The sequence below is a fragment of the Sinocyclocheilus grahami genome, unplaced genomic scaffold, assembly GCF_001515645.1.
Source record: "Sinocyclocheilus grahami isolate Dianchi unplaced genomic scaffold, SAMN03320097.WGS_v1.1 scaffold878.1, whole genome shotgun sequence".
NCBI classification, from domain to species: Eukaryota; Metazoa; Chordata; class Actinopteri; order Cypriniformes; family Cyprinidae; genus Sinocyclocheilus; species Sinocyclocheilus grahami.
Window position 1 is genome coordinate 434906 of NW_015506057.1, and position 12891 is coordinate 447796.

The window sequence follows — 12891 nt, forward strand, 5'->3', positions numbered from 1 at the left end:
ACTGTATATACAAAAGCAGTAATGATGTACACATTGTCCAAGGAATATGCTTGTTCATTCATAGAAAGGTTTGCCTATGGATTCATGGGAAGAAGTCCTTTTCTATGGGAAGTGTGTGTCAGTTTCAATAGGGAATTTTGAGGTAGACTCATAAAGTTTATCTGGTTACTGTGGTAACCAAAGGTCTGTTCTGTCCATTTGGGGTTATTTAAATTTCGGGGGGAGGGTTAAAAAAAACAACAAAAAAAAATGGTTTGCCTGTTTGGTGTAGAGTGTTAGTGGACTATTTGTAAATTGTAACAAATAATGGTGTCTGGTTTATCCAGCCGTTACAAGTAACTATTGAATTGTTTATAGGTTTATATGATGTCTGAAGCTCTTTCCACACTAATCAAAAGAAAATGGCTTCTCACCAGGTTGCTAACTTCAGAAAATTAAAATAAGGGACAACTGTGATTCTTTATAGGAAAATAAGGGACAGAATAAGGGACACACAAAATATTTGTTCTGTACCACATAGAGTATGCTTTTCCGTGTCTACAGTTAAGTACGTCTATAAAAGGTGTATAAAAGGTTCTCAGAAATAATCACATTTGTTTTGCTTAACCGATGTAAAATTATTCTAAAAAATAAAGTTTGCATGTCATGCAAAAAAATGTCACGCATGTCACACACAAAGCATCGGCCGGAGTAAATTTTACCACTATAGAATTGTGACTGCACAAGTGGTGTAGTAATTTAGGAGGTGAATATACTGAAATGACATACAATATGGCATAAAATTTGACAAAGTATAACAACTGAACGTCTATGAAACTTTAATCAATAAAGCATTTTTTAAATGACATTTAAAATTTTGAATTAAAATGTTATTGCAACCATATAGCCTATGAATTCATGAAAATGAATATTTTTAAAGAGAACTTGGAGTGTGTGGGCTGCTTTTGGTGCTTGAATTTGTTCTTCAGTATTAATGAGGTCCAGATTTAGGAATATGCTAGAAGTTACCATTTTAAAAATGTGTCATTTTGTTTCTCTATTTAACAACATTAACTTACAATACTGAAAGACATCTTGATCAGGTAGATTGCAACATCCTAGCTGGATGTTGTGCTTATGATTAATAATCACGTTCTTTGCATTCACCCAAACTGATTTGGCAAAATCAAAACGTGGATGGTGAAGGGGAGGGACCAGGCGGCATTCGCAAATCAAACAATGATTTGTGCAAAAAGAATGATTAATTTGTTATTTGTATGGTCTAGATCAGGGGTGGGCAAACATTTTGACTCAAGGGCCACATTAAGTTTTGATGTATGACAAATGAAGCTTTTTTTATTATTAAATTGACCACTACTGTGCTGTACTTGTACATACATGGCAGTTCTACTCTTGTACCATCTCTGCCTTATTTTTATGAGCACTTTATGACACAGATAAGTTGCATTGGTGTACAAGTCGAATGATGTATAAGACTCATTTTATCATTTAATTCATAATGTAAACAATATTTACAAACATTAGAAACATGTATTTATATTCCCCTCACTTCACAAAAAATCCTGTAAATTTAGCAGTGTTCAGAACAGAAAAAGGAATAAAAATATAAGTAAAAAACAAACACAAATTATAGGGGCATTCACTATAAACATTTATTACAAATGCCTAACCTAAATATTTAAAGAGAAACTGAAACTAACAGCGTGGTTGCTGGAAAATGCGCAATAACTCACTTGCCTTTCTCATTCGTCACCAATCCTAATGTGCGCGCTTTGAGCTTGACCTGATTGCTTTAAATAGGTCGCCTTGGAAATCGCAGCACGTTTCAGATGAATAAACCAGAAAAAAATAACTATATCCATTTTCATAAAAATACGTGTGGAAAATGTAATCTTTGCAAGAAAAAACAACAAATTATTTCCATGTTTTTCCCACGAAATTACAGTGCTCGTGAGCAGGATAACACTGGCATTTGTTCTACTGGAAGGTCTACAGAGCATAAAGCATTTTGAAAATAGTAGGCAACCAATATAAGTTTTTTTTTTTTAAACAAATGATCACTTTCACATTTTTAAAACAAGTTACAATTATACCAGTTTTCCACAGGGTGTACATTTAGATTTTTTTATTTTGTATTTGAGCTGTGCGGCTTGGACGCGGCGTCCGTCAAAATAGACTAGGCGCCTATCTATAGCGAAGTGGCGTAGAGAGCTGCTTCTGGGAAGCTTCAGAAACGTGCCGCGGCACAGCTGGTATAACACAAGCATTGACTAGAATGGCTGCGATCAGCTCCAGTGGCCGCGTCAGCGTAAAATCAGGGGAACACTGCAGGCTACAGCGCCATCGCGCCATCTATTGGATTTTACTGACATTGCATCAAATTAGCCATTTTTGACCACGGGCCGTATGTGGCCCTCGGGACATAGTTTGCCCACCTCTAGTCTAGATAGTCATACGGCGTATGCCTATGAATACGGGTCAAACTGTGTTCCATATTGCTTTCATACGGAACACTTCTCTGATGAATTAAATACCAGAAAATTCTGTATTATACTGAACGGTTGGCAACCCTACTCACCAGTGTAACTGTTCATATGATACCTAAGGTTTAGTTTAATTGTGAAGTTCTTCCACACAGTTTGCAGGTTTAATGCTTCTTTCTGTTGTGAATTCTCATATGCCTGTTAAAGTTGCCTTGCTGAGTGAAACGCTTTCCACACTGTGAGCATGTGAATGGCTTCTCTTTGGTATGAATTCTTATGTGCCTGTTAAAGTTTCCTTGTCGAGTAAGACTCTTTCCACATTGAGAACATGTGTAAGGCTTCTCGCCAGTGTGAATTCTCATGTGCATGTTAAAGCTTCCTTGTCGAGTAAAACTCTTTCCACATTGAGGGCATGTGTAAGGCTTCTCGCCAGTGTGAATTTTCATGTGCCTTTTAAGGTTTCCTTTTTCAATGAAACTATTTCCACAAAGTTTGCAAGTGTAAGACTTCTCTCCGGTGTGAACCTTCATGTGGACTTTAAGATTTCCTTGTTGACTGAACCTTTTTCCACACTGTTTGCAGGTGTAAGGCTTCTCTCCAGTGTGCATTCTCATATGTTTTTTAAGGTTTCCTTTTTCATTGAAAGTATTTCCACACTGTTTACAGGTGTATGGCTTCTCTCCGGTGTGAATTCTTATGTGGACTTTAAGTTTTCCTCGTTGTTCAAAACTCTTTCCGCACTGTTGGCAGGTGAAATGACTTCTAGTTTCAGTCTTTTGAGCTCTTTTTCCTGAGGAAGTCTTTGCACTCTTTGAACTAATTGATTTTTGTCCAGTTTTGAAATCATGATGTTTCTTATAATGATACTTATCTTGCATTTCATTCAGTACTTCATGCTCCTCTTTCAGGTCTAGAGTGAAAAGAAACAAATACACCTGTTTAAAAGAACCAGTAGAACGGAAATCAGTAACAAAGAAATCTGTCATTTATGTCTAAAAAAGGAGTGTCAAACTCCTCAAACAAAAGTCAAACTGTCAAACAAAAGGTGTGCTCAATTAGAGTTGGAGCTAAACTCTTTGGCCCTCCAGGAACTGAATTTGACATTGGTAATAATAATAATTTTCTAATATTTTATAACGGCAAACAAGCACACTATGAGTTAGAGTTATGTGAACTACCCCCAAACTAACACCTAGGCAGAACCAGGCCTCTGGTTACAAAGACATGACATTAAGGTAAGACTAGTTTACAACTCAAAGGAATGTAGAGTTTCACTTCTACGGACCTGTTTACACCTGGTTTTAAGATGCGTTTTGGTCGATCGGACCACAAGTGGACGACAGAGACATGTTCCCATTTACACCTGGTGTTTTCATCCATCTTTTTTGTCCACTTTCGACCACTTCTGTCCTAATTTTGATGGGAGGGTCTATGGGCGGGTGTACACATGGGCTTTTTCTGATTGTTCAGTCTAATAATATAAAATAAGCTAGTGCCATTTACATATGAATGTGAAAGGAGGCAACAAAAAAATGATACGAAGAGCAGCAGCTTTTGTTTCTGCTCTGAAACTCTGAACTGCAAAACTATGTTGAACGATGTGGGTTTGTGTTAGCCTGATATTCTATTAGGAGTCCTGATTCTTTTTACTTTTTTTCCACTTTTAAACCACTTACAATTTCGGACGGCAAAATTCAAATCCCATCTTGCTCACGAGCTTCAACAACACGTTCAATCAAACACAGTTATGCTATGTTTGGTATCTATCTCCTTTTGAAAATTCATAGATGATGTTTTGCATTATATGGTGATACCTATGCAACATATTGGTATTATATAATTTTTTTTTATAGTTTCTTCATCAAACATCAAATCAAACTACATTTGCAAAACATCATGCTCGAAGACAAAGGGTCGTAAACTTTCCCCCAGGAAGTACACTTTCTCATTGGATCAATTGCCTTCTATGAGGTGTGACGTTGTTAGCTAATGCTCTCGGAGCATTCCCTTTCGATTCGGTCACTCTACATTGCTATGGGAATGTATAAAATCCCGCCGTGTCACAGCGATGGAGCCTGACTCGACTAAGTATGTAAAGGTTCACATACAAAACCGTAATGAGAGCGGCAATGATATTGGCACACTTGTTAAACAGCTCAGGTCTACAGTACCTAGTAAAAACCATGTTAAAGTCAAGGGAGGCACGGCAACTAGAAGATGCTGTGTCACACCAGGGGCAGAGTTAACGCCGGTGAAACAGAGAATGTGGAATCACATATAGATTAGCTCAAATAAGCAGAGTATGATGATGATCATGTCCTAAAAGATGTGATGAACAATATCATAATGTAATAAGTTGATAGGGACAGCATTGAGTTAGTGGTACGTCAAAATAGGGGTGTATACGACCTAGTCGAAACCACTGAGGCAAGCAGCTCAGATCATAACTGAGGCCGAGTAGGCGCGTGTGCTGCTCGCACTGACAGCACATGCGAGGCAAAAGTAAAAAGGGCACAGCAAAAGTGCATTACTCTACATTCCTGCGTGGGCTACCAGCATCTCCACCAGTTCTGGGAACCACGGCTGATTGGGCCATTCCGGTGCCAGTAACAGAACAGATTCCCTTTCCTCTCTGATTTTTGCAAAGCATGCGAGGCAAAAGTTTCACTGGAGGAAAAGCATACTTGTGTACTTTCAGCCAGCTGTGAGCTAGTGCATCCACTCCCAGGGGAGAGTGTGTCAGTGAATAAAACAGCGGGCGGGACAGTGACATTTCATTCACTTGGCAGTGCTTAAACCAGAAATGCATATACTTACTTGCCGGCAAACCGCCAAAATAAAAGCTTGCTGATTTTAGGTTTGAAAATGATGAAAATTCATATAAAAAAATTAATAAAAAAGGGTAACACTTTAGTGTAGGGACCAATTCTAATCATACCCAATACCTAAACTTAAAGGAACACTCCACTATTTTTGAAAATAGGCTCATTTTACAACTCCCCTAGAGTTAAACAGTTGAGTTTTACCATTTTCGAATCCATTCAGCCGATCTCCGGGTCTGGCAGTAGCACTTTTAGCTGTAGCTTAGCATAGATCATTGAATCTGATTAGATAGTTAGCATCTTGCTCAAAAATGACCAAAGAGTTTTTATATTTTTCCTATTTAAAACCTTAGTTACTCTTAGTTACATCGAGTACTAAGACTGACGGAAAATGAAATGTTGCGATTTTCTAGGCCGATATGGCTAGGAACTATACTCTCATTCCGGCGTAATAATCAAGGAGCTTTGCTGCCGTACCATGGGTGCGGCAGGCGCAATGATATTACGCAGCGCCTGGAAATAGGCTAACTTCCGTCAACATAACCAACGTGACCACCTGCTTGCACAGGGAGCGTGCTGGGGACTATTTTCAGGTGCTGCAATAAATGCATCAATGAAACAAAATTATTTATTTTGATTGAAGGTAAAATATTAATTTTAAGGGAAACTGAAGTTAATTAATGTTTTTTACTTCAATTTATTCAAATAATTAATTAGTTACCTAATAAATGTTTAATAAACTTAATTAATATATTTTTTTAAATACTTAACCAATACCTAATATGTTAATAAATGTGAAGTAGCCCAATTGACAAGAAGTTTTATTTTTATTGATATATTTATTTTGGAGTGTATTTATGTTAAGGTATGTTGGCATATGTAATAATGTATAATAGCATAATGTAATCACTCACATTTCACTTAATGCAAAATAAAGTGTTTGTTAGATATTGTTGCATAATTAAGTTATATAAATGTATGGTTTTCGTAGTTTTTAATCCAAAAGTAGATTTTGGGGTTTAAATGTTACACAAAATAACTGTTTTGTTCAGACTTCTTCTGTAGTATTTTTCCATTTCTTCACAAATATCTTTCATTTCTGCGGAGCTGGACATTTTAATAAGGATCAAATGAGTTCAGCTTTGAGAATGAAAACCAACCTGTTTGTTCCTCGGTATCTTCATGTTTGACTCTGAATGTTTCTTCAATCCTCGTGTCTTCACTCTCTTCTTTAATAAACACCATCTTTGTTTGTTCCTCAGTATCTTCATGTTTGACTCTGAATGCTTCTTCATTCTTCATGTCTTCACTCTCCTCTTTAACGAACACCATCTTTATAATAGTGTGTCACGTGGATCTCAGTTGATTCAGCAGGAGTTTCTGTTTCGACACTTTGTCCCGTTTAACATTAACAGAAAGAAAAAATAAATGCAAACTAAATCTCAATCAGCTCCCTGGTTCAGTAGTCAGCACACTGGTAAGGGAGTCAGTCTGGCCTGAAATCACCTGATTAAAAAAAACATTCAAAACTACAAACACAAATTATATATACATTTAATGTTTAGTTATGAATTACATTGGGCATTTAATGATTTGTAGATCAAAATTGAACAGATTCCACTTTCATGAAAACATTTGCTGTTGGATTTGTAAATGTTGTTCTCGTTGCATTTACACTGTTTTGAGCAGCAAGTGATTCGAGCGATTCAAAACAGTGACTCATTTAAAGAAGTAATTGATTCAATCGACTCGAAAAAGTTTCAAAAGCTCCGTTTCTCCGTTTTATCATAAACACAAATCATAAATTTGTGTTTATGATAAACAGATTCACGATACAGGGAGCGAAATGAGGCGTAATGTTTCCGTTATTCATACAAAATAATGTTAATTAAAGTTATATAAAGCATTCAAATGTTAACATTCCGTATTAAGCAGTTTTACATTGCTTATAAAATCATAAAATTGTCTGAACTGGTTGCTTTGATTTGAACACTTTAACTTATTATAAACGCATACCTTTCTTCAGCCGAATCACAGACGCAGGAGCGCGGCGCAGACTTCTGACGTCACATCGTCATACCAAAATAAAAGTCTTGTGTGCATGCTGAAAATCATAGAAAATTCACATACAGAAAACACATTCAAACGGTATGATGAAGGATTAATTCAAGGCATGAATAGCAGATTCACAAATACTTGTCATGGAAAAATTAAGCTTTGCGAAGCGCCGAGGCTTTCCCTCAAGTAAAAAAAAGTTTATTTCCCTTTATTTCAGATAATAAATCAGTTTGTGCTATGAAAACCTGTATAAAGCCAGGCGCAATGATATTACGCAGCGCCTGAAAATAGGCTAACTTCCGTCAACATAACCAACGTGACCACCTGCTTGCACAGGGAGCGTGCTGGGGACTATTTTCAGGTGCTGCAATAAATGCATCAATGAAACAAAATTATTTATTTTGATTGAAGGTAAAATATTAATTTTAAGGGAAACTGAAGTTAATTAATGTTTTTTACTTCAATTTATTCAAATAATTAATTAGTTACCTAATAAATGTTTAATAAACTTAATTAATATATTTTTTTAAATACTTAACCAATACCTAATATGTTAATAAATGTGAAGTAGCCCAATTGACAAGAAGTTTTATTTTTATTGATATATTTATTTTGGAGTGTATTTATGTTAAGGTATGTTGGCATATGTAATAATGTATAATAGCATAATGTAATCACTCACATTTCACTTAATGCAAAATAAAGTGTTTGTTAGATATTGTTGCATAATTAAGTTATATAAATGTATGGTTTTCGTAGTTTTTAATCCAAAAGTAGATTTTGGGGTTTAAATGTTACACAAAATAACTGTTTTGTTCAGACTTCTTCTGTAGTATTTTTCCATTTCTTCACAAATATCTTTCATTTCTGCGGAGCTGGACATTTTAATAAGGATCAAATGAGTTCAGCTTTGAGAATGAAAACCAACCTGTTTGTTCCTCGGTATCTTCATGTTTGACTCTGAATGTTTCTTCAATCCTCGTGTCTTCACTCTCATCTTTAATAAACACCATCTCTGTTTGTTCCTCAGTATCTTCATGTTTGACTCTGAATGCTTCTTCATTCTTCATGTCTTCACTCTCCTCTTTAACGAACACCATCTTTATAATAGTGTGTCACGTGGATCTCAGTTGATTCAGCAGGAGTTTCTGTTTCGACACTTTGTCCCGTTTAACATTAACAGAAAGAAAAAATAAATGCAAACTAAATCTCAATCAGCTCCCTGGTTCAGTAGTCAGCACACTGGTAAGGGAGTCAGTCTGGCCTGAAATCACCTGATTAAAAAAAACATTCAAAACTACAAACACAAATTATATATACATTTAATGTTTAGTTATGAATTACATTGGGCATTTAATGATTTGTAGATCAAAATTGAACAGATTCCACTTTCATGAAAACATTTGCTGTTGGATTTGTAAATGTTGTTCTCGTTGCATTTACACTGTTTTGAGCAGCAAGTGATTCGAGCGATTCAAAACAGTGACTCATTTAAAGAAGTAATTGATTCAATCGACTCGAAAAAGTTTCAAAAGCTCCGTTTCTCCGTTTTATCATAAACACAAATCATAAATTTGTGTTTATGATAAACAGATTCACGATACAGGGAGCGAAATGAGGCGTAATGTTTCCGTTATTCATACAAAATAATGTTAATTAAAGTTATATAAAGCATTCAAATGTTAACATTCCGTATTAAGCAGTTTTACATTGCTTATAAAATCATAAAATTGTCTGAACTGGTTGCTTTGATTTGAACACTTTATTTGAACACTTATTATAAACACATACCTTTCTTCAGCCGAATCACAGACGCAGGAGCGCGGCGCAGACTTCTGACGTCACATCGTCATACCAAAATAAAAGTCTTGTGTGCATGCTGAAAATCATAGAAAATTCACATACAGAAAACACATTCAAACGGTATGATGAAGGATTAATTCAAGGCATGAATAGCAGATTCACAAATACTTGTCATGGAAAAATTAAGCTTTGCGAAGCGCCGAGGCTTTCCCTCAAGTAAAAAAAAGTTTATTTCCCTTTATTTCAGATAATAAATCAGTTTGTGCTATGAAAACCTGTATAAAGCAAAGAAAATATGAAGTCTATATAAATAAGTCCATGTCAGTCACTGTATTACACAATATGAATAAATGAGTCTGTGAATACATTTGTGGTAAAAAATAGGCAAGGCTGTAGGCATATATAGGCTATGATCAAAATAACCGAAGATTATCATAGAATGGTCAGTTAAAGTGTCTGCGAACCAGGAATTAATACAAAATGAACATGCACAACACTACACATGCATGTATGCAAATATTTATCCGCATTATGACGTATTATGATTTATTCTTTTCAAAGACGTGAGTGACACCTGAAACTGCACAAGTGGTTTGCATTATTTGAATCAGAATACGAAGCAGTAACGTGGTTGTGTGCGAAAACGAAGCTTCGGATGTCACAGATCACATGGTTTTGGCAGAACGAATCAAGCTTCGGTACAGTGCTTCACTGTGAGATGTTTCATCACTAAATAATACCACTAAGCTTTTTTCAAAAGTTTCTTACGGTGGCCGAGAGAGCTCAACGCGCTGCAACTTAAGAAGTACTATACAATTTAGATTTTTTTTCTCTTTTGTGCTTATATGGGCTCTTTACATCATTTGGTTCTTTGGTGTCCTTTTGGAGTTTGTAAGCGTCCTTCTTTGGAAAGACATCTAAATTTATCTTGAAAAAAGCTTGCAAAAATATAGATTTTTGAGAATCACCCTTCAATCTTTTGGTTTACTTTGCTGGATATAGCAAATGATGACAAAATAAACATTTGAAACAAGATAAATGGTCTATGCTTAATTTCATGAAGTGTGCGATTAATCACAGAAAAAGGATGTGATTAATTAGATTAAAATTTTTAATCAGTTGACAGCCCTAATATATATATATACACACACACGTTTATGAGTACATGTAGACAGAAATATTCCTTTGTTTTATCAGATCATTGCAAAACACTTTTGCTGCTATTAAGGTGGGATACGGGTAAGGAGTGGGACCAAATTTTTTTTTTTCTATTTCAATTTATGTGATTCTCTTGAAAGAGCTTTTTTCTTTCTTTTTTTTAATTTTTTTATGAAATTCTTGCTCAACTAAAAATTAAACTTGTGTCTTGTATATACAGATCAATCTAGGTGTGTGCCAAACACTGAGCATCAACAGGAGCTTATGTGCAACATACCACCCGTAAACTAATGGACTGGTAGAGAGGCTTAATGGCACAATTCAGAGGTTAGGAATAATTGTAGTTGATATATCCTCAACAAGGAAGGATTGTTTACATGAACACCTTTGGCGAAGGCAGCAAGAAATTGGATCACCGCTGTGAGGTGGGAGTAAATAAACCACAATGCATGATGAACCTGATAAAATGTGTGTGTTTAACCCTCTCTCTCTCGCTCTCTTAAAGGGGTTTCATGGACCACAAAGGATTCCAGGGCACTACAAGGAAATGTGTGACTTTACCACACATTTTACAGACAGATGGCAATTCATGTGGAGTGTTTGTGTGCAAACTAAATTATGTGATTGTAAATTATGTGATTTATGTAAATGTCATGACTATGTATAATATCTTGAGAGTTGTTATATATATATATATAATTGTTTTTTTTTTCATAGAAGACCTAAGTGACTTATGCTTGGCCTGTGGTAATGTATATGCTTGTACAGAAGACAAAGTGGACACTTGGGTATGTTGAGCTGAGGGCATGATTTCATTTCTCTATATGAAACTGCTATTTAAGGTTTTATTCATCCATGATCTCAATTTTTTCAGATTGAATGTGACAGCTGCAGGGTGCCAAAGACCTGTCTAGGGCATAATGTTGTATTCTTTTCTTTCTGGTTTTCTTCCTTTAATTTTATTTTTTTAAATATCAAAATAATGGCTTTTGGTTTATCAGCCACATGATGGCCCTGTATCAACCACAGGGCCATCAGCCCTTTATAGAACACTGTATAAGGTTCATATATCAGCCACATCTTTTTTTTATGATTTGTCTCACTTCAGGTTGGGTTATGGCATTGTTTTGGTTCAGTTCTGGCTAAAAAGATGTGGACTAGTTCTGGGCCGGCAAACACGTACTAATCTTGGCCACAATTTAGCTGTTGATATGGGCCAGATCCGAACCAAAGGAAATTTGCTGACTGGGAGGCATCTGTCAGCGGATCCGTCATTAGGGATCTGCTGATAGACGCGGCTTTCAAATGCTCCTGTGTGTATCTGTGTAAGCGTTCGTGAAGAGCATGAAGCGATTATCATTGTAGCCAAGGTTGATTGTGTGAACACAATGGCCAATCAGCTGTGTTTAAGAATCCGCTCAAATGCTAGCAGGAAATGTTGGTATCTTCACATTTTTTAAATTCAGTACCGACTGGTACCAAAGTCGGTACTTTTGACAACCCTAGCATCTATCGATTCTTAGGATTTACAATGAGATCAAAGTGACAATGATAAAACGATTCAAATGCAGGCTCTTGCACTACTCACTGCAACTATAACTCCCTTTTATATTACAGATTTCGGTAACACTTTACAATAAGGTTCCATTAGTTAATGTATTAACTAACATGAACAAACAATGAACAATACATTTATTACAGTATTTATTAATCTTTGTTAATGTTAGTTGATAAATACAGTTGTTCATTGTTAGTTCATGTTAATTCACAGTGCATTATCTAATGCTAACAAGCACAACTTTTGATTTGAATAATGCATTAGTAAATGTTGAAATTAACATTAACTTTGATCAATAAATGCTCAAAGTATTGTTAACACTAGAAACAGTTTTTCAAATGTACATAACAGATTTTCAATAAAACATTCAAGTCTCCCAGTCATTGACTTTTACTAAAATTGTGTAATTTATAAACTTCTTTTGTTAAAAATGGTTTAGATAAAACCAGAGCATTTATACCTATAAGCGCCAGGGGGTCACTATATAATGCCTGTATTTTCACGCCGCCTATGTTTTAACATTGTTCATTGCTAGGCAACGCCTTTCACTCACTGAATTAGCATTTATCAGTTTCATAAATAAAGTCACAATGTGTAAAAAAAAGTGATTTATGAATGCCGAAGAGGTATTAGAAGCACTAAATGCCGTGAGTGATGGAGAGTCTGATGGTGGGGAGATAAGTGATGTGTCCTGGGGCTCAGCATCTGACAGCGATCCAGATATCATATTTAGATGTTTTAGCCTACTCATAAATGTTCAAACTTTGGATTCATTAGGCTATTTAATTTTTGTTTCACCAATTCTATCGTTTATTGTTCGCTACTGTGTCGCTATTTATTCTAGTCTGCCCGTTTCCTGAAAAAATACAATAAAATCCGGTCTATTATGTAATAAATAAAACCTTTTTTTAAAAAAAATTGGTTATTGCTTATTGGTGTTGATCTCTTATTCAAATTATAAATGACATAACTAAACAAAATTAATAATTAGTTAGGTGAAGCTGTGTGC

At 35.5% G+C, this 12891-nt stretch overlaps 1 protein-coding gene across 3 annotated transcripts; it reads right to left on the reverse strand.

Annotated features, from left to right (window-relative positions):
• Positions 1-2108: 2108 nt before the first annotated feature.
• LOC107563533 (gastrula zinc finger protein XlCGF7.1-like) lies at positions 2109-9206 on the reverse strand. Of its 3 annotated transcripts, none has more exons than XM_016248433.1 (3): positions 9151-9206; positions 8292-8511; positions 2109-3393 (listed from the first exon to the last, which is right to left on the reverse strand). In XM_016248433.1, exons 2-3 carry the CDS (start codon positions 8461-8463, stop codon positions 2648-2650), a joined length of 918 nt encoding a protein of 305 aa, XP_016103919.1. In that variant the 5' UTR covers positions 8464-8511; positions 9151-9206; the 3' UTR covers positions 2109-2647. The 3 variants fall into 3 exon arrangements, with proteins under 3 accessions (XP_016103919.1, XP_016103921.1, XP_016103920.1); XM_016248435.1 differs by having other exon boundaries at positions 9155-9191; XM_016248434.1 differs by having other exon boundaries at positions 8292-8522; positions 9155-9180.
• Positions 9207-12891: the final 3685 nt, after the last annotated feature.

Excerpts from the sequence above, each read along its gene's own strand:
- LOC107563533 (XM_016248433.1), bottom strand. The coding sequence starts at position 8,463 with ATGGTGTTCGTTAAAGAGGAGAGTGAAGACATGAAGAATGAAGAAGCA. Across the intron at positions 3,394-8,291 it reads AGATACCGAGGAACAAACAG|ACCTGAAAGAGGAGCATGAA; the intron begins GTTGGTTTTCAT and ends TTTTCACTCTAG.